Source organism: Sturnira hondurensis, unplaced genomic scaffold (assembly GCF_014824575.4).
Source record: "Sturnira hondurensis isolate 20B ecotype Veracruz unplaced genomic scaffold, ASM1482457v3 Scaffold0020119, whole genome shotgun sequence".
NCBI lineage: Eukaryota > Metazoa > Chordata > Mammalia > Chiroptera > Phyllostomidae > Sturnira > Sturnira hondurensis.
Window position 1 is genome coordinate 3,739,939 of NW_028092750.1, and position 25,499 is coordinate 3,765,437.

Genomic DNA, 25,499 nt, shown 5'->3' on the forward strand with positions numbered 1-25,499 from the left:
AAAAATTGAGTAAACAATAGCGTAAGTAGTCCTCAGATGGGATGTAACCATTGAGGTGACAGGCAAGTGTCTGACATGGTAGACACGGAGCTCGGTGGGCTCCACAATCTGCACGACCTGCGAAGCAGAATTCCAGTGTGAGAAACTGCGCCCGCTGCTCCCGGGCAGGCCCTCTGGGAACCGAGCGAGTGAGTTAGTAAGCTGGGTGAGAGGCAGGCAGAGACAGGGGCGTGCAACACTTTCACATACCGCCCTACCACCTGCAACTCTGTACTTTTTATTTTAATAGTGAGTTTCACCACGCTGGCCAGACTTTCTCCCCCAGTCTGTAAAGGCGGCGGAAGACCTGCAGGTGTAACAGGACCCCCACCCAGCACCCGGAGGAGAAGACCCCCAGCGCTGCGGTCATGCTCAGGGCTGTTTGGGACGCCCCTGGGCGCTTGCTGCGGGAGGGCAGAGAGTCCCGGAAGCTGGTGCTGGGGGTGGTGTTTGTGGCTCTGCTCCTGGACAACATGCTGCTCACCGTGGTCGGTAGGTCCGGGCCTTCATGTCAGGGGTCATGGGCTCTGGGCCCGGTAACATACTCCCTTCAAGCTTTCAGCAGTGAATGCACTTGAGTGCATTTCCTTTCGTGTTTGAAAGCGCATGGAGGCTGCTGGGAATGGCAGGAAATAGGGTCTGAAGCCTGCCAACCATTGCTGAAAGCTCCAGAGGTTCAAAGAGAAGAAGATGCAGAATATCTGATCCAAAAAGAGGCCGAGTGGAGCCAGAACTAGCATTATACCCCCTTCCCCCGGCAACCCCACTGTTTGCCGAAGGCACTAGCAGCTCCTGTGGCCGCTGGGACAGTGAGCATCTTCTTGCTGTGTTGCCGCACCAGCTTCTGCTCCGCGGAAATAACATGCTTTATGGATATCCAGCTGTTTACCAAAACCTACCTTTCTGGTGGTTCATTCCCTCAGTCCTTCTTTTTTTGGTTAGTAGTCTATCCGTCTTTATATTCGGTTATGCTGGTATCCAAATGGGTGCTAACATGTTGCCCCTCGCCGAAAACATACGCTTTTAAACTTGAAGCTTTCTGAGACAAGCTGTTAACCCATATGGTCAATTCTCGTTACATGGGGTGGTGGTTACACTCCCAGAGTTGCTGCAAACCCTGCGTTTAGCCAGTGCTGACTCATTGCTACTGGGAGAGAGATGTGCACGCACATCCCGTGTAGGCTGTGCTCTTAATCCTGAAAACAGCACATCCTGGCAGATCCTATTTTCTTATTCTTCTAAATTTCTCAATTGCAGTTGACCTTCAATATTATATTAGCTTCAAGTGTACAGAGTAGTTATTAGACATTTGCATAACTTAGGAAGTGACCACCCAGTAAGTGCAGGCACCTGGCCCCACACGTAGTTATTACAGTGTTACCAACTGCATTCCCTACACCGGACTTCACAGCCCCAGGACCGTTCCCCAACATCCAAGGCGTACTTCTTACTCCCCTCACTTGTTTCACCGGCCCACCAACCCCCTCCCATCTGGCAACCATCCATTTGCTTCCTGTATCTGTGAGTCTTTTCTATTTTCTTTACGGAAGGGGAAACAGGCTCAGAGCCTTGTCTCAGACAAGGCCTAGTTGTGCCTTGTCCGAGGCCCCTCGCCGACAGGTGCCAGGGTTGGGTTAGAGCTCCGTCCAAACAGCCCCAGAGCTGCGCTTCCTGCCCGGATCCGGCTGCTCCTCCTATCTCCATGCTCTGCCCGCGCTGCATCGGCTGCATTAAAAAGGCAGAGCCTGCCTCGTTCAGCCTCAGCTGGGAAAGTGAGCAACTGGTGACTCCGAATTTTCCCCGCTCTCTACACGTATGTCCAAGAAAACTCATGACAGCTCCACAGGTGTTGGCTTTGTGGTTACAGATACACTTTAGCCAGTAGGCGAATCAACCAATATGGAATCTATGAATAACGAGGACCAATTCTGTGATCATTGGAATTTAGGTACTTTAGCTAACGGTATAATGTGGGTGGGCACAATCTTATACTGGGTTTCAAATCACGTTATGTAGACATCTGCCCTGAGCATGAAACTGAACTTCATAGCAATGACCTTGAACCATCTAGTGTTAAGAAGACAATGTGTCCTTAGCCCTAACCCCTTGTCTTTCTTGACTTTCAGTGCCCATTGTGCCCACCTTCCTATATGCCACAGAATTCAAAGATGTCAACACCTCTCTGCACCCCGCCCCTGCCGCCACGTCCCGGCAAGCCCTCACTTCCCCCACCTTTTCCGAGATCTTCTCCTTCTTTGATAACAGCACCGTGGCTGTTGACGAAAGTGCTCCCAGGGGCACGGCAGGGACAAATGGCACTTCTGGCACCACCCCACCTCCAGTCACTGGAGCCACCTCAACCCATAGGAACGACTGCCTGCAGGACACAGAGTTGTTGGAGGAAGAGAACATACGAGTCGGGGTTCTGTTTGCTTCAAAGGCTCTGATGCAGCTTCTGGTCAACCCGTTCGTGGGGCCTCTCACCAACAGGTACCTCCATGGGCGCTCGGCAGCTCCGAATGAGAGAGTAGGCTGGGGTGTTCCAAGGCAGGTTAGATGGGAAAAAAGGGAAACTCTCCTGTCTGCACCCAAGGACAGTCCACTGTTAGAAAAGCTGGTTACCCCGAAGGATAGCCTGATGTTGACGAAATGCCATGGGCTTCAGATTTTCTTAGGGACCTAACGACTGTTGGGTACCGGAGGGAGAACAGTGAAGGGAAGCACGCCACTGAGGTGACTTGCGTGTCCCAGAGCCCAGCTCCAGCCGGACATGAAGAGGAGGGAGCAGGCCTGTCTAAGCCAGAGCACTGGCTTCTTAGCAGCTGCATAGGGATTATCCTGATCTTTCAGAGGAGCATGCACTCTGACTAGGCTGTCCTTCCTGGAAAAGATGTAGGCCCTGGTCTCTGGGCCATACTGCGTGTTTCTTAATTTGCTTATGTACATTTACACGTCATATCCATTCCCTACACCTGCATTCAGAGACATGTTTTACCATGCACTCAAATAAATGAATTTCCCTTCTCAATTACATGAAACTAGGCAGTCCCAGAATATGGATGCCTATTGGAACTGTATCTTTTTTTCAAATTCCCTTTTAGGATTGGATACCACATTCCCATGTTTGCTGGCTTTGTTATCATGTTTCTCTCCACAGTGAGTAAGTAATTTGCTTCCTCCTTTCTTCCCTCCACTGATTACCTTTGATTTTATCACATGCACTGCGGTGGAGAGAGCAGCGTCACACTAGCTAAGTGGCCCATGGTACTGATTTAAGTGCTTTGCAGTGCCTGGTATGGGCACTAGAGCAAAAATGGCAACACAGTCTAGTCGGAATCTGTATGTTCTGCTACAGAAGAACAGACACTTCACTTCTGGCCCCCGAGGAAAGCTGTGAAGACTGTTTTGCTGTGTGTGCCATTGTGTGTGTGTGCATATCAGCAATCCCTGGAGTGCATTCAGTACAAACCTCTGCATTCTTTGGAAAGATGTTGTATCATTTTTTATTTGAAAAGGTAAAGGGCAGCAAACAAAGAATCTAAATTGGACAAGAGCAATTGGGAAATACCCCCGTGTACTGCCTTCACGTGAGAACTTAAAGGTTAGGAAATGTTCTAGCTTAGGAAAATAAACTTGCTAAAGAAACAAAAAAGGGAAAGTCAAATAGTGCATCCACTTTCCAATAGATGTTCCTAATAAAATGGCAGTGGAATAAGAACAGTGAGTAAAACAAAGTCCAGAAATGGACCCTGAGAATTACAAGAAGAAGGAGTGGATGGGGAGGGGGGTTCCTGCAGGGGAGGCAGCCCATGGGCCGACTGGCGGCTCCTGGTGCCCCTGCTGACACTCTGAGCCAAACAGCAGGCCTCCTTAACCTTCCTGTTTTTCTTATCACCTTTCTGTACATTTCTGCTCTTTTTTTTTTTTTTTTTTGCTTCTCCTTCCAGCACAGGGCTTGACTCCTATCAACCAGTGCTGAATGGGAGTTTGTCTCACTCAGGGCTGGAAGGCTACAAAGTGCAGGAGCCGGATTAAGTTCTGTCTCCAGACTGCAGCTTACTTGAGGCAATTCTAGCTGAAGCAAAGCAGAGGAAATTCAAGTTAGAGATGTTTATTGAACTTCTAGAAGTTTAGTCTATGCTACACAGTAAATTAAAAACAAATAACTTGCTGTTTCACCAAATGAGACATACATAATTCATTCCATAAAACTCTATGGAGCATACATATTATGCTTTGATGGCAAAAGTCACTGAAGGAATGTGAAGTCTAAAGACACGTTTCCAGCCCTGGCTAGTGTGGCTCAGTGGATTGAGTGCTGGCCTAAGAATCAAAGGGTCGCTGGTTCAATTCCCAGTCAGGGCACATGTCTGGGTTGCAGGCCAGGTCCCCAGTTTAGGATGTGCTAGAGGCAAGCACACATTGATGTTTCTCTCCCTCTCTTTCTCCCTCCCTTCCCCTCTCTCCAAAAATAAATAAATAAATACATATTTTTTAAATCTTAAAAAAAATGCATTTCCAGTTCCCCAGAACTTTGTGATGCTCTTCCTAAGCAGAAAGAGTCTGTCCACCTGCACAAGCAGAGCAAAACCTAAAACACCAAGAACTATAGGGGGAAAAGGTTGGCTATTTTATTATGAGTGGCGTAACCAAGGAGAACAGGATGCTCATGCTCAAAAGCCCACACTCTCTGATGGCATGTAGGTTACAGATTATAGAGGCCAAAATCACAAGACACCTCGGGTTAGGGGGCTCGGGGCCGGGCTGGAGCTGATTGGTAAGGATACTGAATCATTTCTTCAGGTGTCCAGGACAGCTCTGAGGTTTGCTCCAGCATCCTTCTGTCTGGTCTTGTGGGAAAGTAGCCAGGGGGTCGTCCCAGCTTAGGTCTCAGAAGCCGAAGCTTAGTTGACTTAGGTCAACTTGTTTCCTTTAGCCTGCAGAGGTCCAGACCCCATGATCACCAGCCAGGCCCTGTATCCGGCTGCCTCGGGGGTTGCTGACCGTCCAGGGGAAAGGCTGGGTCTCTGAGGGATATTTACACAGGGTCCAGCACAGATAACACCCCTCTTTTACTACAAAATCATAAGCATGTAATTCTGTGACATAATAATAGCACACTCAAGCACACCACATGACATTTTAGATGAAATGTTCAAAATAAAACTATTAATTATTACACCCATATTATTACCCTAGCAACCACACTCAAGCAGGCGTTACTCCTCCTCTGCTGGACATGTACATACAGGAGAGAGGTGAGGGTGGAGGGAGAGAGGTGATTTCCAGAACTAGGATTTAAAGGCAGATTGAATCAAAGTCATAAGGACCTGCTATTTCAATGCCTGGGAGGCCTAACAGCGCACAGAATAAATTAAGACTGGAGGATCCCATAGTCTTTATATTTTTAACTTTTTACATTATTTTTATTGTATTTTTCCATTACCATTTATCTGCCCCCCATAGCCTCTTCCACCTCCCCCCGCCCCCTTCCCCCCAGGATCCCATAGTCTTTAGTGTCAAGTGCCAGCCTGAAAGCGTTTCTCATCCACCACACTGTGTGTGTGATATTCCACAGTGACACTGTTTCCAGGGCGTGACCAGTGTTACTGCACTCGAGTTGGCCTGATCCTAGCGAACGCTTGGGGTTTAGTGCCTCCTGTGGAGCGTTCTGTTAGGGTTTTGGAAATGCTAGAACGAGGTTGCCCATTGCCACCCCTAAGGGCCCCCAGCTGGGAACCAGACTCAATGTAATCAGGAGCTAAACGATGGCCTGTGTTAGGGATGCAAAGTAAAAAAGAAATTGCTTTGGTCTTCCTAAGTAGGGTGACCGACCATCCTACTTCACCTGAAATTGAGGCGCCTCCCAAGATGTGAAACTTTTGGTTTTAAAGCCAAGAAAACCCTGGGCAAATGGGGCAAACCCAGATGAGATAGTAAACAATATAGGAAGAGCTGCCCTGGAGCAGACTGGAAATCGGAAAGCCTGGGAGCCGGCACTAGAGGCCAGGCGAGGAGAGACCAAGCATGTGCATGTTTGGGAGACAGTGTGATCATGTCGGGAAGGAGTGGGAGATTATAAGGCATCAGACGAGCAAGGACATCTGTAATGAGTGGGCAAAGGGATTTCCGTTCCGCTGATGCAGACACTTTGGGAGGGAGTCTTCTGTCTTTCCTGGGCACTGCCTTTGAGCTAGAGGTGAGACGTGTCTGCACTGACCAACCTCAGCACCAACACCCTGTAATTTAGCGTTTGGTAACATTTCTATTTGGTTCTGCTTTGTGTATGTCAGTCTCCAGCAGACCAAACCTCTCCGGGGGCACGAACTGGACGTCTCTTTACTTCACATCTGCTAAGAGTCTGGCACAGCTGCACGTTCAGTGCTGCTTAGTAAATACTCACTGATTCCATTTGGCTAAAAGATCTTTCAGTATAAGGTAAAGGGAAAGATCTGATTGGATAGCAAGATATTAGTTTACTGTCTACCCAATGCCTATGGTCCTTCAAGTACACAAAGCTTTTTACCCTCACCTTTGGGTGACCCGCTGAGGCCCAACAGTGGCAAAGGTCAAATCTGGGTGTTGTGTATGGAGGATCCGGAAGTAGGGTCTGAGGACAAGATCCCAGCCCAGGGCCTTGAACTTCTTAGACAGCCCTGATTTCAATGGACAGATGCTGGATGTTGGCTTTGGGCATGAAAGGTGAAAATCCAGCCTTCCGTCTACGGTGCAGTGAATCTGTTTGTGCTTCTGTAGATTCTCAGTCTTCGCAGCAGCTAAAACACAGTCCTGATTCAGGGGCGGGAGACTAGAAAGACAACTCAGAGCCAAGGAGCAGCGAACAGGCTTTATTTAAACGCAGGCATGATGGCCCACATTTGTGATGCGGCGTGCTAACTGGAGCGTTCTCGCCATTCTCTTTGCCCAGTGTTTGCCTTTTCTGGTACCTACGCACTGCTCTTTGTGGCTCGAACCCTTCAAGGCATCGGATCTTCGTTTTCATCTGTTGCAGGTAACACTGACATCTTTACACACGCGCGCACATGCATGCTCACATGCACATGCACACGCACACATGCCACCTCTTTAAGATTTATATGAAAAATTAAAGAAAATACCCTGAAAGGCAGAAATTGTGATTCAAAAGCAGGATAATCATAGAGTTGCCAGCAGTGCCTGTAAATCCCTCAGCCTGACCTCCCTTCCTCTGATAGAGCTGCGAGGCCACCGGCTCAGCTCAGAGCAAGCCCGAGGCAAAACTGTGAAGTAGGCCTGGCTTTTCCTAAAGCCACTCCGAGCTCTTTTCTCTGTCCCCTCTCCCTATTTCATAGAAAGTGATGTCAGCAGTACCAGTAACAGCATCACAGTTTGCACAGTGCTCTTGAATACGGTGTCAAATGTAATTCTGCACCACGAAGCACATGAGTGCGGGGACAGGAGCACTCAGCCCACGCCCTCTCCCGGACTCCCAGGGTTTTCACCCTCGTCCTCGGGCACCCCCATCCTCGGGCGCCCCGTTGAATAGAGCAGTGCTCTGGGTTCATAGGTTTCCCTTCCTTGACCTAGTCCAGATCTGTCCATCGGGGAAGGTGCTAGGAAAAGATAACGTGATGTGAAACCCAGTGTCATGGGACAATGGTGTTCTGCATTACACTTCCCAGAGACATACACTCCTGACAATATTCTGAACAGAAGGGGTGAGCAGTGTGGGAGTCTGGGGGACTGGTGGGGAAGGATTTGTAAAACACTGTGAGTTAAGCTTTGCAACACCCCTCAAGCTGAAACTCCAGTGGAGATGCTGACTCCATCTGTCTCTCTCCTTCAGGTCTCGGGATGCTGGCAAGTGTCTACCCTGACGACTTCGAGAGAGGCCGTGCCATGGGAATCGCCCTGGGGGGCCTGGCTCTGGGAGTGCTGGGTACGTGGCTCCAGGCCCCAGGTCCAGGATCTCCAGGGCGGGGAACTGCAGGCTCTCTGCTGGTGGTTCCAGGAGGCAGGTGTTTCCAAGTTCATGGAAGGCACTCTTTTCCTTCTTTCTTTGTCCACTCGTGTTTTGAGTCCTTCCAAAATTTTGGCCAGGAAAGATGAAATCACTTTCCCCTTTCAAAGCTGAATAGCCCTTAAGGCATGATCCAGAAACCTAGTCTAGTCAAGGGGTGGATCTCCACATGTTAGCAGCCCCTGCCTTAACTTTGCTTCCCTGCGTGATCAGCTTTCAACACAAGGACACGCTCTTTGCCAGATTCTGCGCTGCATGCATTGCGGATGTATCTCCTTCCATCCTCGGCACGGTGCTGCGAATGAGGGGTGGTCGCCCCCAACACAGAGATGAGAAGAATAGCCATTCAAGGTCACACAGCCAGGAAATGCCAGAGCCAGGAAACAGATGCAGGTTTTCTGGGCTTGAATCCCAAGCTTCAAACCATGAAGCTGTCCCTTCTTTGAGGTTCAAATCGTATGATTTAATTGACTTAGTATGCAACAGGCTGCATACTTTTGTGGAGCACTTATTGCGTGCCATGCACAGTGCTAGTGCAGAGGAGATGTAGGTAAGAAGCCCCAGGTGTGGTTCCTGCCTTGTAGAAGCTTGCAAGCTGATTGGGGAGAAAACACCAGAGGTCTCTTGCCTGGCCCACACCCCACCCTCTATGACCACAGGGAAGAGATGGAACAAAACCCCTGCTCTTTGTTAGCACCCACCTACCCAGACGCCCAGGCTGAGACTGGTGCACCCCTGTACCCTCTCTCTCCTCTCCCTCCCTAACGAACACGCCCACTGTGTCCTCTATAGCCACTTCCTCAAGGCCGGCTCCTCATCCCATCTCAGCTGGAATGTGGCACCAGCCTCCTGCCCGCCCTCTCACGCAGTCTCTCCTTCCTCCAAGCTGCTCCTAAGCAAGCTCCCTATGCCCAGTGCTGCTGGGACTCCTCCCCAGCCTGCAAGGCCAAGCAGATGCTGTATCTGGACCTATGGGGTCCTTAACTGTGTGGCCTTGGCCTTCCCCACCTCTACTCTTTCCCTCCCAAATACACGTATTCTAGGAGCACTGACTGTCTTCTGTTGCTTCTCCAACCACACTCTCTTTTCTGACACACCTGTGTTCTTTGCTCGTGGTTCTTCCCCACCAGGATTGTCCACCTGACAAAGCCCTGTGGCCTCCTGAGCTCACTCCACGGTGCTTACGCAGCCCTCTGTAGGTGGAACCTTTACTGTTGAACTTCACCTTTTACCATGTTCTAATTATTTGCCCCACCCCCACCCTGCCACACTCATTTCCTCCACTAGCACGCGAAGACCTCGGAGCCAGGTCTTCTTCAGCTCTGAATCCCCAGAACCTCAGATGGAGCTCAGCCCTAGACCTTCAGTGAACATCACGGGGTCTGCGTGGCCATGGCCGCGCTGCCTGGGCCCTGGCCCTCACCTCCTCAACCTGCACTTGCTTTGCCTTTCCAGTGGGGGCTCCCTTCGGAAGTGTGATGTATGAGTTTGTCGGGAAGTCTGCACCCTTCCTCATCCTGGCCTTCCTGGCACTACTGGATGGAGGTAAGTTACCATAAGAGGCCACAGGCAGGTGACAGCTCAGGCCAGGTTGGGGATGTGTTATGCTGTGGTGTCGGTCTTGACATGTTTGAGTGGATTGAGCACTGCCCCATCCTAGTCAGGAAGGAAGGCCCTCAGGGAGTTAGAGCTGCATGTGGCTTGGTGACAGCAAGGTGGCGGTTACTGGAGCATCCAACACTCAGTGGACAAACTGCGCCGTTTCTCTCCCTCTCTCTTCCTTAGCACTCCAGCTTTGCATTTTACAGCCGTCCAAATTCTCTCCTGAGGTGAGTACACACCAAGCTCCAGTTCCAGGGGTTACATGGAATGGCTAAGGGCACCAACCCAGGCGTCCCTAGACCACCCCTGCCAAACCTGAGAAGAAAGGGGGAGGGGATGGAGTCCAGGGAAGTGAGAACTGAACTGGGATTCCCAGATGGAGTCACAGTTAGGGTGGCACGGGGGACAGTGCAGGAGTCTGGCTGGATGTTTTGCACAGCAGGAGGAAGGGCCTTACGGAGACTCAGAGAAACAAGCACACACAGTCATGCACCACGTAACAGTGTTTGGTCAAGGACAGACTGCGTATACAGTGGTACTCCCATTAGATTACAATAGAGCTAAGACAGTTCTTACCTATTAGTAACATCGTAGCTGTTCTGACATCACAGCCAGTCATGGCATCGTGTGCCACTCCTGTCTGTGGTGTAGACAAACCTACTGGGCTGCCAGTTGTAGAGAAGTATAGCACATATAATTATGATAATAAACAACTACGTTACTGGTTTCTGTACTTTACTACACTTTTCATCATTTTTAAAAGATTTTATTTGTTTATTTTTAAATAAAAGAGAAGGGAGAGAAACATCAGTACATGGTTGCCTCTTGTGTGCCCCCTACTGGGGAACTGGCCTGCTACCCAGGCATGTGTCCTGACTGGGAATCGAACCAGCAACCCTTTGGTTTGCATGCCAGTGCTCAATCCACTGAGCCACACCAGCCAGGGCCTATCATTATTTTAGAATGTATTCTTTCTACTTACAAAGAAAGAGTTTGTTGTACAGCAGTTTGCTGTGTGACACCAGCGGCGGCATCATGCATCTTGTAGTTAGTGCATCTCATGTTTGCATAATTTTCCCTTGTGCTTGATTTAATCTCATGATGTTTGTACAGTAACATGCTGTACACGCTTGTAGCCCAGGAGCACCCAGGCTGCACCATGTACCCTAAGTGTAAGCAGGCGGTAACATTGAGGTCTGTGTAAGTGCACGCTATGATGTTCACACAAAGACAAGATTGCCTAAGCACATTTCTCAGGTGTATCCCCATTGTGAAGCAGTGTATAACTACATGCATATGACTATATATATATATGTATATATGTGNCATTATTTTAGAATGTATTCTTTCTACTTACAAAGAAAGAGTTTGTTGTACAGCAGTTTGCTGTGTGACACCAGCGGCGGCATCATGCATCTTGTAGTTAGTGCATCTCATGTTTGCATAATTTTCCCTTGTGCTTGATTTAATCTCATGATGTTTGTACAGTAACATGCTGTACACGCTTGTAGCCCAGGAGCACCCAGGCTGCACCATGTACCCTAAGTGTAAGCAGGCGGTAACAATGAGGTCTGTGTAAGTGCACGCTATGATGTTCACACAAAGACAAGATTCCCTAAGCACATTTCTCAGGTGTATCCCTATTGTGAAGCAGTGTATAACTACATGCATATGACTATATATATATATGTATATATATATGTGTGTGTGTGTATATATATATATACACACTCATGTGCTAAGTTTATATATACACATATACAGTCATGAGTTTAATGTATATTTAACATGCAGGGTGGGGCAAAAGTAGATTTGCAGTTGCGAATATGCACAACACTTCATTCTCGTGTTATCACGTGTTAACCATTGTATTGTTTTCCATGCAAAGGAGACAATGACTTTGAGACCTGAGTTACAACACCCCAGCACTGAGAAGGCCTTAGAGGTCATCCAGGCAGCCTCCCCCCAAGAGCATCCTTACAGTTAAATGCTGGAGTTGGTATTTGCCTGCCCCCAAGCCAAAGATGGCTCTGAGAAGTTCATAGCAAACCATGAAGAAAGAAAGATAAAAAATGCAAAATATATAGGAAAGTTTGTTCTAACTACCTTGAATTTGTAGCCAAGTCAGACCAAAGTGGGGGTGACCCACTGCTCATGGTCAGCGTCAGACGCTGGGGCAGCCGGGGGTTACCGAGCCCTGACCCTGTGGGGGCGGTGCTGACTCCACGTCCATACATTCTCAGATTCTGTGAAAAGGGGGAGATTTATATACTATACAGATGGAAGTTTTTGTTGTCCGTGTCCTCAGAGTACCAAGGGGACTCCGCTCCTTACACTCCTCAAAGACCCTTATATCCTGGTGGCTGCAGGTAAGCTGATGACACCCCCCATGGGCAGGGAGGGGCGGGCTTCAGGGCAGCCATGGTGGCTCATGGGACTGTCCCCCCAGGCTCCCTCTGCTTTGCCAACATGGGGGTGGCCATGCTGGAGCCCACCCTGCCCATCTGGATGATGCGGACCATGTGCTCCCCTGAGTGGCAGCTGGGTAAGTGATCTTGGTCCCCAGCTCAGGCTTGAGCAGAAGAGCGTGCCACGGGCCCTTTCCCAGGGAATCCAGGAGCATCACTAAGCCCAGGTCTCCAGGGTCCCAGGGGGACAATGCGCTCCCCTCATAGAATCACTGCCCACTCATAGCAGTGAATCAAGCCTGACTGGGTGGGTGGTCCCTCCAAGAAGCAGCCCAAGGAGGAAGAGGGGCCCTGTTGACAGGGCTAGAGGGCAGCAACTTCCTGTGTGGCTGAACCATTCATGACTTCCAGGCAGAAGAGGCAGGTTCTCATTTCTACTGATTGGCCATGCGAGCTGTGCAGATCACCGACTTGCCGAGCGCCCTTTGCCCACCTCTCAGACAGGCAACGGGACCCTGTCCAGTTCAAAGGGCCATTCAAGGAATAACTGGCAACCTTGCCCCATAGAACATGAATATGCACCATCATCACCACCCACATTTTCTCTTTAGCTCCCCTTTCCCTGAATTACTTTGTTTACATTATTTTCAGTGTAGTCTTTCTGTTACCATTTATCCCCCCATAGTCACCCAGCCACCTCCCTGCAATCACCACACTGTTGTCTGTGCCATGAGTTCTTTCTCTTCTTTTCCTTTTTGCTCCATCCCTCCACCCACCCCAACTCCCACTTCCCAAGCTGTCAGCCTGCTCTGTCTATGAGTCTGCCTCTATCTTGCCTGTTGGTTCAGTTAGTCCGTGAGATCCCACATATGAATACAAAGTAATCTGAGACAGACAGTAAACTCTCAGGTTTTTTTGCTATCTCTTCACCTCTCAGAGAGGAGCTTCTGGAGTCGGCCGTTCTGCAGCCCTCACCCAGGGGAGAGGCCTCTAGCTGCCTCTGCTCCTTTCTGGGAAGCCTGAGGACAGGGACAGAGAAAGGCTACGTGCAAAGTGCTCCGTCAGTGCAGGGAGGGGAGGCTTATGGGGCCAGAGGGGAAGTCGATGAGGACCTGATGTGGCTCAGCATGCAATAATAGCACTAAATCTAATTTTTAGGGGACAGTTCTAAGCAAGGCTCCCAGCCCCAAATTGAATTGTTCTGGGTGGCAGCTGCCTCTAACCATGACAACTAATTGAGTTAGTCAGTGCTTGGTGCCAGCCAATGTCCCCTGCCCCGAGGCTCAGGCCGAGCAGGTGGGACCCACAGCTCGAGACGGCCCCTCCGCAGCCTTCTTTACCCAAAGGAGAGACTGTGTAAAGCAAACCAGCCAGTGAATCATACATCACCAGCCATCACTGGTGAATTGTTGACTCTGGGCATCATTGTGATTGTCACAGTAGTTTCTATTAGGCAGCACAGTTGTTTCTCGCTAGGAGAGGCAGAGTGGCAGGTGAGACACCTGAGAAAGCTCATGGGTTGACTTCACGTGGTCCCCTTTGCAGGAACATCAGGACTCAAGGAGGCCCTGTCTTCCTCCGTCCTTTACACCCGTCCGCAGTGCTATCTGTATCAAATTGCCTGGAGAGGTTGTTAAAACTGGGGTATCAGGGCCTCACCTGGCAATTCAGTGAAACAAGTTTGCATTCCAAGCTTCCTGGTGATGCTGAGACAGCCTCAGTGACCCCACTTCGAAACATACCACCCTAAATGCAGAGCACTGCGTTTAGGGAAAAGGGAGATGAGGCCTCTGAGCAGGGTGGTGGTCTGTCACTGAGCACTCGAATGTCCCATTTGCCCACTGCTTGTGTCACCGAGGGTGGGCAGAGCTCGGGCCCAGAGACAGAGCCACCTGGGTGCGACTCTCAGTGGCCACTTACTGGCTGTGACCTTGGATAAGTTTTCTAACCTCCTGTGAACTTCCCTTTTTTCATTTGTAAAAAGGACCTGCTTTCCAGAGTTGCTTTCCAGATTAAATTGTTATATGAATTCTAAAAGGATTAGTGCCATGCATGAAATATACTCAGTAAATTAAAACCATTACTATTTTGTAATCGTTTTTGTTTACATCACTGACAATCACAGCCAGTGACGTCCCCACCCCTTGAAGAGGTGCTGGGGACAACGTAGGTGTGTCTGTGGACACGCTGCTGGGAGCACCCCTCGTGCACAATGTGCCCTCGTGCATAATGTGCCATCCTGATGGGGGAAGTCTCTTTCAGAAGTTTCACATCCTTTGAAATGACCTTGAGACAACCATCTAGGTGGCAGGGAGCTTCCCAGAGGAACTTGTTTCCAGATAATCAGGTAGACAGGTGGATAGTTAAAACCTCTCATGTTTTAAAAGCAATTAAACATAAACAAATAGGCACAGTTTGAGACAGATTGCCACACCACACAGGTCGACTAGACAAATCCACTAAGGTGTGCTTCACTTCCACCCACAGGAGAGAATATTAAAAGCAAACAAGCCATCTGCTGGTAACCAGGGAACTGTTGACTTTGGGTTTCATTGTAATCATCACAATAGTTGCTACCAAGCGGCACAGCTTCCTGTCAGCACTGAGAGGCACAGAGGCTGGTGAGGCCGACAGAAACTCGCACCGCGATGCCACCCACCCCCTGCGCCAGAGCCATCTGCCTGCCGGGCCGGGGGTGTGGGTGGTGGGAACACCTGGCATAGGAGTGGGAAGGCCTGGGTCCAAATCCTGACCCTGTTTCTCACCAGATGACGCTAATTAAAGCCAGTGCTCTTCCGGGACTTAATCCGAGCCAGGAGCTGTGTGAAATGGCTGCTGTGCATGATGTCATTTAAGCCCCACAGCCAGCCTGTCTCAGAGGAATTGTTTTTACCCCCATCCTGTAGAGGTTTCTTGTTCTGACCCAATTTCCCATTGCCCCCCCCACCACCACCACCACCAAACTCTGGGCCTTAGGGAACTTCCTGTCAAGGCGAGGTCCCAGTGCCCTCAGCCCGGGCTCCGCACGCATCCTCCACTGCCTGGCGCCGACACCTGGGGGTTTCCTGAGAACGCCGCTCCCTGCAGCCCTCTCTGGGGCCGTCCAGGTTTCTCCTTCGCTGCTTCTGAGTTATTTCTTCTTCACTCTCCTTCAAAGACCCCAACTCCTTTGAAGATCTTGTTGTTAAATTATAGCACCCGCCCCTTAGTTACCGCATCTCCATCATTAGAGCTGTCGATCTTTTCCACCTCTACTCCTGTCCTTGTTTTGGGGATGTCGATATCCAGGTCGATAACCCTCTAACATCTTGGCCTATTTCTTAACCTACTCTTCTGCAATGACCCTTTCCTCCTCTCCCCTTTGCCAATCAAACCTTTATAGAACCTTGACCTTGACATCATTACTGTATCCCCCCTGAAGTCGCCCTTCCAAGCAGCCCAGTTATCACCTTACTCATACTCTGCTCAGGCATTATAATCCCCCCACCTCAACAAATTTTGACAACTTTGAAATCGCCATTGGCCTCAATTCTTGTTTTGATTTCATCACTACTCGTGTCTCCACTTCTGTCTTAGCCTGGATTCCATCCAGATGGATCCAAGTCCACCATCAATGCCACTCTTTTGAAAGCTTTGGCACTCCTCTGCCCGCTCTTCCCCTGGGGCCGTCACCTGGCAGAGCCTTGGCCCTGCCAGGCCTGCCTGGTCGCCCCTGCTCTGCCTCCACAAGAGCAATGGAACGGGACCGCAGAACATCACGGGGCCACACTGGTGGTCTCACCTTAGCTCTAGGGCCACAAGTCGAAAATAGGTTCTCTTTCGCCCTGGCTGGTGTAGCTCAGTGGATTGAGCGCGGGCCTGCGAACCACACAATCACGGTTCGATTCCCAGTCAGGGCACATGCCTGGGTTGCAGGCCAGTTCCCTGCAGGGGACTCACGAGAGGCAACCACACATTGATATTTCTATCCCTCTCTCCTTCCTTTCCCTTCTAAAGATAAATAAATAAAATCTTTAAAAAATAAATAAAACAAAATAGGTTCTCTTTCTCTGCTCCACTATAATCTTCTTTTAAATGTCATTTCTAATTACAGTTGACTGAGGTAGATTCTTACACTGTCCAACAATCCTTCTGTAAGTCCCATAGCTGTGTTCTCACTTTCCAAAATGGCTTTCACACTCTTCTCCATCCGGACCATTTACACAACCTCGCCCCTTTAGTTTCGCCGTTCTCAGCTCCTGGTTGTGGAGAAAACAGGAGAAGCAAGAGGGGGGCTCACCTGCTTCCATCGCAGAGCACACTCACTTCACTGCTGCTGGGCCCGCACCACCACCTCCGCCTTATCGCTGCCCAGCCTCTGCAAAGGCCAAACCCCTCTTGGTCCCTTGTCTTCTGGGCCCCATCCCCCTTCACCCCTCCATTGACTGCTCCTTTCCCCCTTTTCTACATCCTCCCTCTCTGCTAACTTTTACAGGTAGGGGTCCTCAGAGTTGCAGACCCTGGGGCTCTTTTCTACCTGACCTTTTGTAGGTGAGCCCAGCCCCTTCCATCTGTAAGAATGATGCATGAACCAGGTAGTCGGAGGTGTGCATCCGTGTTTGGGACCTTTCTTCAGAACTCCAGACTCATGTGCCCGCCCACCTGCCCGACATGTCCAGCTGGACGTCTAATGGGCCTTCCAAACCTTTTAGGATCCCTCCAAGCTCTTCCTTCACCTCCAGCCACCCAGTTGATAAAGACAAAAACCTGGGAGTCTTCCTTGATGTCTCTCTTTCCCTCACCCCTGCTGTGCCCATGGCCAACCCAACCGGGAATTCCACTGACTCCGCCCGAAAAATACCTCCCACTCCATCCCCTGCTCTACACGGTGACTCCCAAGCTGAGACGCAACCCCGTCTCTCCTGGGTCCTGCAGGCAGGCCTTTGGCTTCCACCCCTGTCCTGTGAGGCCACCCTTCTAACCACAATGAGGGACCTTAGAAAGCAAGTCAGAGCAGCCTTTCCTCTCCAGCACTTCCCACTCCACTTCACATAAATTCCAGGTTCCAGACACACCCGTCCTGCCGCTCCCCCCTGCGCAGGGCGCCTCAGCCACCCGGGCCTCCTTCCTGCTCCTAGAACAGACTAAGTGGTTTCTTTCGTGAGTGTTTGCATGAAGCGGTGTTCATGGGGGTGTTTGTTTTTGTTTTGTTTTGATTTTCTGCTTGAAAACTCTCTTTTGGTTATTCTAGTCTTAGCTTAAATGTCAGCTTCTCAAAGAAGCTTTCCCGGCCCCACCGGATCTAAGTTAGCTCCATTTCTGGTCATTCTGCCTTAACATCGCATTACATCTTCTTCACAAAAGTTATCACTTTTCAAAATTCTCTTTTTCCTCTGTTTGTTCACTTATTTATTATCTGTCTTCCTCCCCAAGACTAGGATTTATTATTCTATCCCTAGCCCTTAGAATACTTAGCATATCACAAAAGCTCATTGACAGCCCTGAATGAATGAATAGATGCCCGAGTGCTGGGGACCCCTCTGCCTGGTTTCAGGAGTTGTAACTGCCCCCCGTGGCTAAGGCTGAGTGAGCGACTTCCGGGATGTGAGCCACAAAGAGACAAAGCTCGTCTGTGGTAGCAAACGCTGCCTCAGCTCACTCCCCTGCCCCCAAAGCTTGGTTGCTTAGTCCATGACGGATAAGACTCCTCACACAGAGAGGGGCAACCTAAGCCAGACACAATCACTTGGGAGGCCCTCAAGGAAGGACTCGGGGGGCTGCAACAAAGAGGGAGTGAATGACCCTTGCCCCCCCCCCCCCAGCTATGGTGACATAGCCCAGTCCCCATTTCCATCTGGGAGAAGCGCTTCCTGGCTCTAACCCACTCTAGCCTAAAAACCTATCATGGGGAAGGGGGCGCAGCCCTGTGCTGGAAAGGGCGGGTTCCCCAAGGTGGTCCGGTCTAAAAAAGAATATGTAAAATCCTGTGAAACCTACTTTATTTAGAATGTTCTCATTTAAATGATAAGGGTCTAAGCAAGAAGTTAGTTCCACAAAGTTTTATGGCTCCTTAGCTGTCTGACCCTGACTGAGAATGAGCCCTTATAGTTCTTTCAATGCTATCTATTGTTCGATCCTTACCTGTATTCTCATGCAAATGAACCCAATAAAAGCCCCTTGAGGAAGGGGCTCTTGGTCCATCCCCTTGGAGCGATTGGCCACCTTTCCTCCTCAAGCAGATCATGTCCTGGCAGTGTTACTTTTATCCATGGCGCACAGCGGGGAGGTGGGGGAGGTTCTTTGCGGGCAAAGTTGCCCCCACACCCGAGACTCAGAGGAAGTAAATAAATTGCCCGAGGTTGCAGCGCCAACAATTGGCCAAGCCACGGAGTGAACCCAGAGCTGTGGGCTCCGCACCCTGGCTCCAGAGTGCCTGACTCTACCGTCACAGAATATAGTGTGACCAGAGCTTCAGTTTACAAAACATTTTACTTTCGTCATCTAATGTGCTCCTCGGTGTGAGCTGTTGTCACGTAACAATAGCTTTGTTTTTCCCAGGTGAGAGACCAAAGCTCAGAAAGGCTTACTAACCCACCAAGGTCAGGACCTAAGTGACAGAAAGGCAGGGAGGCAGCAAGGCAGGAACCGCACTTCCCAGGAAAGTGTGTGTCTTTCTCCAGCGTGCACGTTCTCACACCCATGGCCAACGGGACTTTACACGTGAGAATGGCTCGCTGGGGCTGCTCACCCAGAAGTCCAAGCAGGGAGCTGGAAGCACACCCCATGTATTGAGGATAAACAAGGCCCTGCTCCTGAGGAATGCTGAGCTGTGGGGCCTCTGTCACCCATCTGGGTTTGCACAGGGCTCCTCCAACCCACAAGACAAATGCTTTGCGATCCTGAAGGTAACTTCACTGTCGTGTAGGGTCGAGGTGTTTTAGAGCAAACACCTAGGGCATGTCTTGGGGTGCAGACCTGTGTCTTCCTACAGGTCTGGCTTTCCTGCCTGCCAGCGTGTCCTACCTCGTCGGCACCAACCTCTTCGGCGTGCTGGCCAACAAGATGGGACGGTACGTAGACTGGGGATCTGGACGAGCAAGAGGAACGTAAGACAGGACAGCCCTTTGAGGTCATCCCTGCACCTGGGGTGATGAGCAGCTTCTCTGAGGTGGCAAGTGTAGAACCAGCGCACACATAAACACTGCCCCCCGGAGGATGGGGCCTGGCGAGGGCCGAAAGGAGAAAGGACCCTCAGCCCTGCGCCGGTTGCTGTAGAAGCGGCAGTGAATACCTGAGGGACAGCTTTCACTGTCCAGGTCCTTGTTGTGCCCTTGAAGGGACCAAACAACCCCTCAGAGGACAGGCCTGAGAAACAGGAGCGCTGGGGGCAGTGGCTGCCCGACTGGGCCCCGGGGAGGGACCCCAAGGCCCCCGAGGGCTGGGGGTAAGAGGTGTGAGTCTGGATCCTGTTCCTCCATGACTGAGAGCAGGTCTGATTTCATCTTCATAGACCAGCATGAGGACTTTAAAAATAAACATTAAAAGAAAAAATGCTGCTCTAGGCAACCAGAGAAGGAAAGAAGTCTGGCATTACTTTTCTGTGGTTCCTGAGACGGGTCGTGAAGAGACAATGAGATATGAACGGGGGGAGGCTGTCTGAATGGGGAGACAGCATGGGTTACTTTTGAGGGGTGCTCCCAACGGGCCTGTCCTTCTCAGTCAGCTGGCTCCTCTTCTCAGGGAAGGAAGAACAGTTCCCATCGGGCCCCCTCTCCTTCTGCTGGGGGAAGAGGCGTGGAGCCGGGTGGGAGATGGGGAAGGAAAGGACAGGAAAGGGGCTAGCCTGGGTCCCGCCTGGTCGCGTAGAGATGCGCTCATCTTCCGACCTCCCACGGGGTCCCTGGAATTAGGGGCAGTAGGACTAGCCAGTGCGGCGGTGACGGGGTGGCGGGGGGAAGGGATCTCTCCCCTTGGCACCAGTTAATGACAGCTCTTTCTCCCAGGTGGCGTTGCTCCCTGATTGGCATGGTGGTAGTAGGTGCCAGCTTGCTTTGTGTAAGTATAATAAGGTCTAGTTGAGAAAAGAGAGGGAGACCCAGACATTTAAACGTCACTGTCCTTCAAAGTGAGCCGAGGGTGGACTTGGCGAGGACTGTCAGAGAGACTGTCTCTGCGTCAGTGAGAACTGGGCACCTGGGGAGCTTCCACCTGGCGTCCCACTGGAGGGAGGTGGGGGAGGAGAGGGAGGTGGGGGAGGAGAGGGAGGTGGGGGAGGAGAGGGAGGTGGGGGAGGAGAGGGAGGTGGGGGAGGAGAGGGAGGGGCGGGGTGGGGGCTGGAGCCGACCCAGGCTCTGTGTGCAAGCAGAGGAAGCAATGCGTGTGGGTGTCTATTTCTGGACCGGCCGGATGATGTATTTTATGACTTCATTTGTTTGCCCCGCCCTGACAGAGCCTCCTAAGCCACTGGGTGAACCGTCCTCTGTGCCTCAGCCCCCAGCACCAGACTATTAGGCAGAAGAAGAAGGAAAGAAGGGCTTCTCCATCTTAGAGGCCCCGTCACGCTCTCTAAGCCTTCGTTTTCTCCTCTCCGTGACGGGGATGGAAGCACAATGACAGGGCAGCCAGGGAGTCCACAGACCACAGCGGTGTCTGGCACACAGTGTGCCCCAGGGGCTTGTAGCCAGGGCTGCCAATAAAATATAAATACCCCTTAAGAAATCTTTCCCCAAATTGGTATCGGCCACTAAAATCTAAATGGTACATTAAACCTCTGAGGGGCGAGTGTGCTGGGGCAGCAGTTTGCGCGCCAGATGCCCGGGGAGGGAGGGCGAGAGGACAAGCACCCCAGACGCGCTGCTGCGGCACCAAGCAGGCCGCCTGCCCTCTAGCTCGTGGGGACTTGGTTGTCCGTATCTCCTCTCTTTTTTGCTCCGCTGGCTACCAAGCTGAGCCTTAGCCTAGACTTTTGGATGCTGCTGCTAATAGAAACGAGCAACACTCCACTCAGTGAAGAAGGAGGACGGAAGTGTGGGTCTGGGGGGTGTGCAGTACAGGGAGGGAGGGTCCATGCAACAGAGAAGGACCACGGCTATGCTGTAACACAGCCAAAACGGAGGTGCAAACTCGACCTTGTCACTTATTAGCCCTGTAATTTCGGCAAGGGCGTTTGACCGAACAGCACCAATCTAGTTTTCCTATCTTCAGAGTGGAGGTAGAGTGCTTCGTCAGGAGGTGTGATGATCCAAGCCGATAATGCACCCGGCGCAGAGCAGCTGTGAGCACATTCCAGGCGAACACGCTTTGTTGCTGAGCCGCCCGCATGGCTCGCTGGGCTCCTGAGGAACTCTCCCTCCTTCCTTACTGCAGGTTCCTCTGGCTCGGGATATCTTTGGCCTCATTGCTCCCAATGCAGGGCTTGGCTTTGCCATAGGTAAGAAGTGCCCTTCAAGGAAACGGGAAGACCCTGGATGTCAGTCTGTGGAAAGGCAGACAGATCAGGAGGGCAGCCGGCTAGGGTGTGAAGAAATGAGCTCATAGTCCTACTCGGAATGAGTGTCATGTTGAGCAGGGGGCTAAGGAAGTGGACTAGAGAGGGGGGGAGGGAGGCTGCACAGGCAGGGAGGGCCCTGGGGGCGTGGCTGACCGAAGGTGTGCGGTTTGCTCTGGCCACAGGCATGGTGGACTCCTCTATGATGCCCATCATGGGGCACCTGGTGGACCTGCGCCACACCTCCGTGTACGGGAACGTCTACGCCATTGCCGATGTGGCTTTTTGCATGGGCTTTGCTATAGGTATGTTGGGGGCGGGCGGGGGGGGGGGAGTGGAGAGGGAGAGAGGAGCACCCAGGACCTGGTGTCCCAGTCTCCCTTTTCCACTGGTGACCAGCTGGAAGTGCAGCTGGGAGGCTGCTCCTCTCAGGCTTCTGGAGCCATTTGACCCTGGGACATCCTCTGGGTGGGTCACCTGCTGATGACCCTTCCCTGGTACCTTCCGTGTGATCAAGCCTCGTAAACACTGGTGACTTGCTTCTTCCTCACAGGCCCGTCCACAGGCGGTGCCATCGTGCGTGCCGTGGGCTTCCCCTGGCTCATGGTGATCATCGGAGTCGTCAACATCGCCTACGCCCCTCTCTGCTGCTTCCTGAAAAGCCCCCCAGCCCAGGAGGAGAAGCTGGTAAGGGGCTCTGCTACTGCTAAAAAAGTCCCGTTTCTTTCCGTGTCTCTCTCATTCCTTTCCATCCTGTGCTCTCACTTCCTCCCTCTTCAACGTCTCTGCGTTGCCAGGTTTTCTGACCCTTTTCCATCTTTATCTTTCCTGTGTGGACTTCCTTCTTTTCCCCTCTCTGCACGACTGCTTCCTCTCTCACGGCAGGCAGTGAGGCAGGGTCCTAAGTAAACAAAGAAAGGGGGACATTTGTAGGAGTCGGGAGCAGGGACCATCAAAGACTGCAGCTACCAGCAAAGTGTGCATTACCAGATTATCGCCCCAAAATGGATAGAAGTCCACCGGGTTCATTCGTTCATTCATTCATTCATTCATTCATTCCTCTCTACCATGCTCCTTATCAAATTACCTCTTAAAATAGCAAACCACAGGGGAGGGAAACATCACCTGTGATTCTGGTTAACTAGATACTTTCCTCTGATTGCAGCGCCAGCCTGCTGAGGGGGTGGGAGGGTTAGGGACCGGTGTAGCTGCTGCTCAAAGGAACAACAGAAGAAAGGAAGGTCTGACGGGGGTCGTGCCAACTTCAGCTGTAGCCTGAGCTATGGCTGTTAGGATTCAATTACAGGATATCAGATGTTGGTCTTGGCTAGGCCCGTGCACGCATGTGAAGCAGAAAGAGGGTCCTATGCTTGTTCCTGGGGCCTTTCTCCAGCAGCACCAGATGTGGGTGAGCTAGCTGGGAAGCTGCGGAGACTGAGGAAGCCGGGTGGTGATCTCTCTCCCTGCCTCTCGCCGCAGGCAATCCTGGGCCAGGACTGCCCCATGGAGACTCAGACACACGTGGTCCAGAAGTCCGCAAGGGCATTTCCTCTGGGGGAGGACAGCGATGAGGAGCCTGGCAGTGAGGAGTAGCAGCAGAAGGTGGTCCCTGACCTGTCACACGTGGGTCTCTGAGGCTCGGACTTCAACGACCACCCCTTTCCCTGGAACCAGAGCACCGTGGGCCACTCAGCAGGCCTCACTTCCCTCTCCCCTGGGTGTCTCTTAACCTCCCCTTCCCCAAGCCAGCCCAGGTTCTCTCCTCAACGTGGCCCCCATGGCTCCCACTCCACATGTTGATGCCTCAGATGGCCCAGGTTTTATGGGAGGACAGAGTGACACTTCATCCCAGGCTTCCGGGAGGCTGACTGAACTTGAGCTATGACAGGTTCTGCAAGGGTTGACTCACCTCCCAGAGGCGGCAGTGAGCACAAGGTGCCCCTGAAACCAGTGGGGTGGCTGACAAACCTCCCTTCACCCGCTTCCTGATCTCCTCCGGCACATCCCCAGCGGGCTCTCGGGGTCCCATGCCTGTTCCTCCCTGAGTTTTCCGGGCTAAGGTGAGGAAGCGTCCTCAACATTGCACTGCTGCTAAATTGCCAGTTTGGGAAAGTTTTAGCTTGGCTTTTAGTGTTTTTTGTCCATGGCAAAGCCTACAGCTACTAATATGACTTTGCCCTCAGTGAGTGGAGGACTCTTCGTTAGCCAGTGGAAGGCAAACAGCCTGTTTATCTTGTACTCTCAGTTACTGGCATTCACACTCGTTCACCTGTGGGTCCTCACCTTTCCTCAACCTCTTAGGCTGAAAAATTAAAGTAGGAGGACAGAAAAATGCATCTATTTATCCCAGGATTTCATGGGAAGAAGTCCAAAAGCATCTGCCCTAAAAGTCTTCCCAACCGTGGATTTCCTAACTCTCCCCCGAGGATCTTAGTGCGGCATTGCTCACACTTGCTAATGAGTGCGTCATTACGTAATTCAGACGTGGCAAACTAGATGCTTCTTTGTAGCAAAAGAAAGTCTGTGGGCAAGTACATTAGGTACTGTAAACGTTTCGACTTTTTGCCACCTTTTGGAAACAGTTATTGAGCGATGGGGCTTCAGAGAGGTGGGGGACATGGCACCCGCCCTTTGGTAGCTTCTGTCTGTTTGGGCAAACGGGACATGCACAGGGTAACCTGACTGACACTGCATGCTGGTGTGCACTCCGTTCAGGCACAGAGACTCAGGGGTGCCTACGGTCCAGGTGGGGAACAACTACGGAGACGGAGGCAGAGGCAGGACTGGAAAGGCCCTCCGGTGCATGGTGCGGGTGCTGGGTGGCAGATTGGGCTGTCCAGGCTCGACCCTGGCAGGCTGCCTGGCTCTGGTGGCTTCGCGCCTGCGGAGGAGTTCGGTGGATTCGCCCCAAGTGTCATTCAAGCTGAACCTCAATGAATCTTATCATTTATAACAACAGATGACTGATCCGTAGAAATGTTTCCAGGGCGTTGGCATGAACTGGACTTGCCTGATACGTGAAACCGGATGTGCTTATATTATCATTTAGTCAGGATGATACTGGTCTCAGGTTTTGAAGGAGCTCAATGATAAAATCAGGAAGTCATTTGTCACAATACGTGACCTGTAAACTACAAGTGCAGGCTGAGTGGAGGCCCCTGTGCAGGGAGGAGGGGCGGTGGGTGCAGAGGGTCTGGGGCCCTGACGTGGGGCCTTGGTGAGTCTCACACCCACGTGGAAAAGGACCTATAACAAAGGATGGCCTTGTTACAGAAATGGCTAACACATTTTAAAAATTAAGATTTTTCAAAAGAGGAAGTCTTTCTTGATTTGCCAACTAACATTGTTTGAGCAATATAAAACATATTTAAAAAAACACCAATACATATTTATTCAGACAAGAGTCGACGCCAAACACTCCAGGTCAGGCAGGACACATTTTTTTTTTGTTATTGATCAGAAATAAGTCACATGCCCTGGCTGGTGTAGTTCAGTGGATTGAGCACCAGCCTGCAAACCAAAAGGTTGCCAGTTCAATTCCCAGTCAGGGCACATGCCTGGGTGGGGGGCCAGGTCCCCATTGGGGGGCATGTGAGAGGCAACCTATCCATGTATCTCTTGCTCATCAATGTTTCTCTCCCTCTCTCTCTCCCTCCCTTCCCCTATCTCCAAAAATCAATAAATAAAATCTTTTAAAATTTCTAAGAAAGAAATAAGGATAAACGTAGCCTGTGTATGAAACATAAAAAGAAGAGTCACATAAAAGTAAACGATGGAATCCGTCTTTACAAGTGGCTTTGCACATGGGATGAAGAAAAGAATGCGTGGTACACTTTCACATTTAGAGATGGCACGAAGTTCTTCTAAAAATGAAATTGCCAACTCAGCAAGAACGAGCCACAAGAATTTTTTTAAATGAAAGTACCATGAAATGTCGGAGGGCCTCCGCTGTGAAAGGTCGAGGATCCGCATTTCCGCTTTTGAA

The 25,499-nt window shown here is 51.1% G+C and overlaps 1 protein-coding gene across 3 annotated transcripts; it reads left to right on the forward strand.

Annotated features, from left to right (window-relative positions):
* The first annotated feature begins 388 nt into the window (after positions 1–388).
* SLC18A1 (solute carrier family 18 member A1) lies at positions 389–24,671 on the forward strand. Of its 3 annotated transcripts, XM_037028924.1 has the most exons (15): positions 389–531; positions 2,166–2,529; positions 3,141–3,199; positions 6,968–7,051; positions 7,865–7,957; positions 9,494–9,583; positions 9,824–9,867; positions 11,949–12,009; positions 12,090–12,185; positions 19,019–19,097; positions 20,031–20,082; positions 21,394–21,457; positions 21,700–21,819; positions 22,068–22,201; positions 22,994–24,671. In XM_037028924.1, exons 1-15 carry the CDS (start codon positions 408–410, stop codon positions 23,105–23,107), a joined length of 1,578 nt encoding a protein of 525 aa, XP_036884819.1. In that variant the 5' UTR covers positions 389–407; the 3' UTR covers positions 23,108–24,671. The 3 variants fall into 3 exon arrangements, with proteins under 3 accessions (XP_036884819.1, XP_036884821.1, XP_036884820.1); XM_037028926.1 differs by lacking the exon at positions 22,068–22,201; XM_037028925.1 differs by lacking the exon at positions 12,090–12,185.
* Positions 24,672–25,499: the final 828 nt, after the last annotated feature.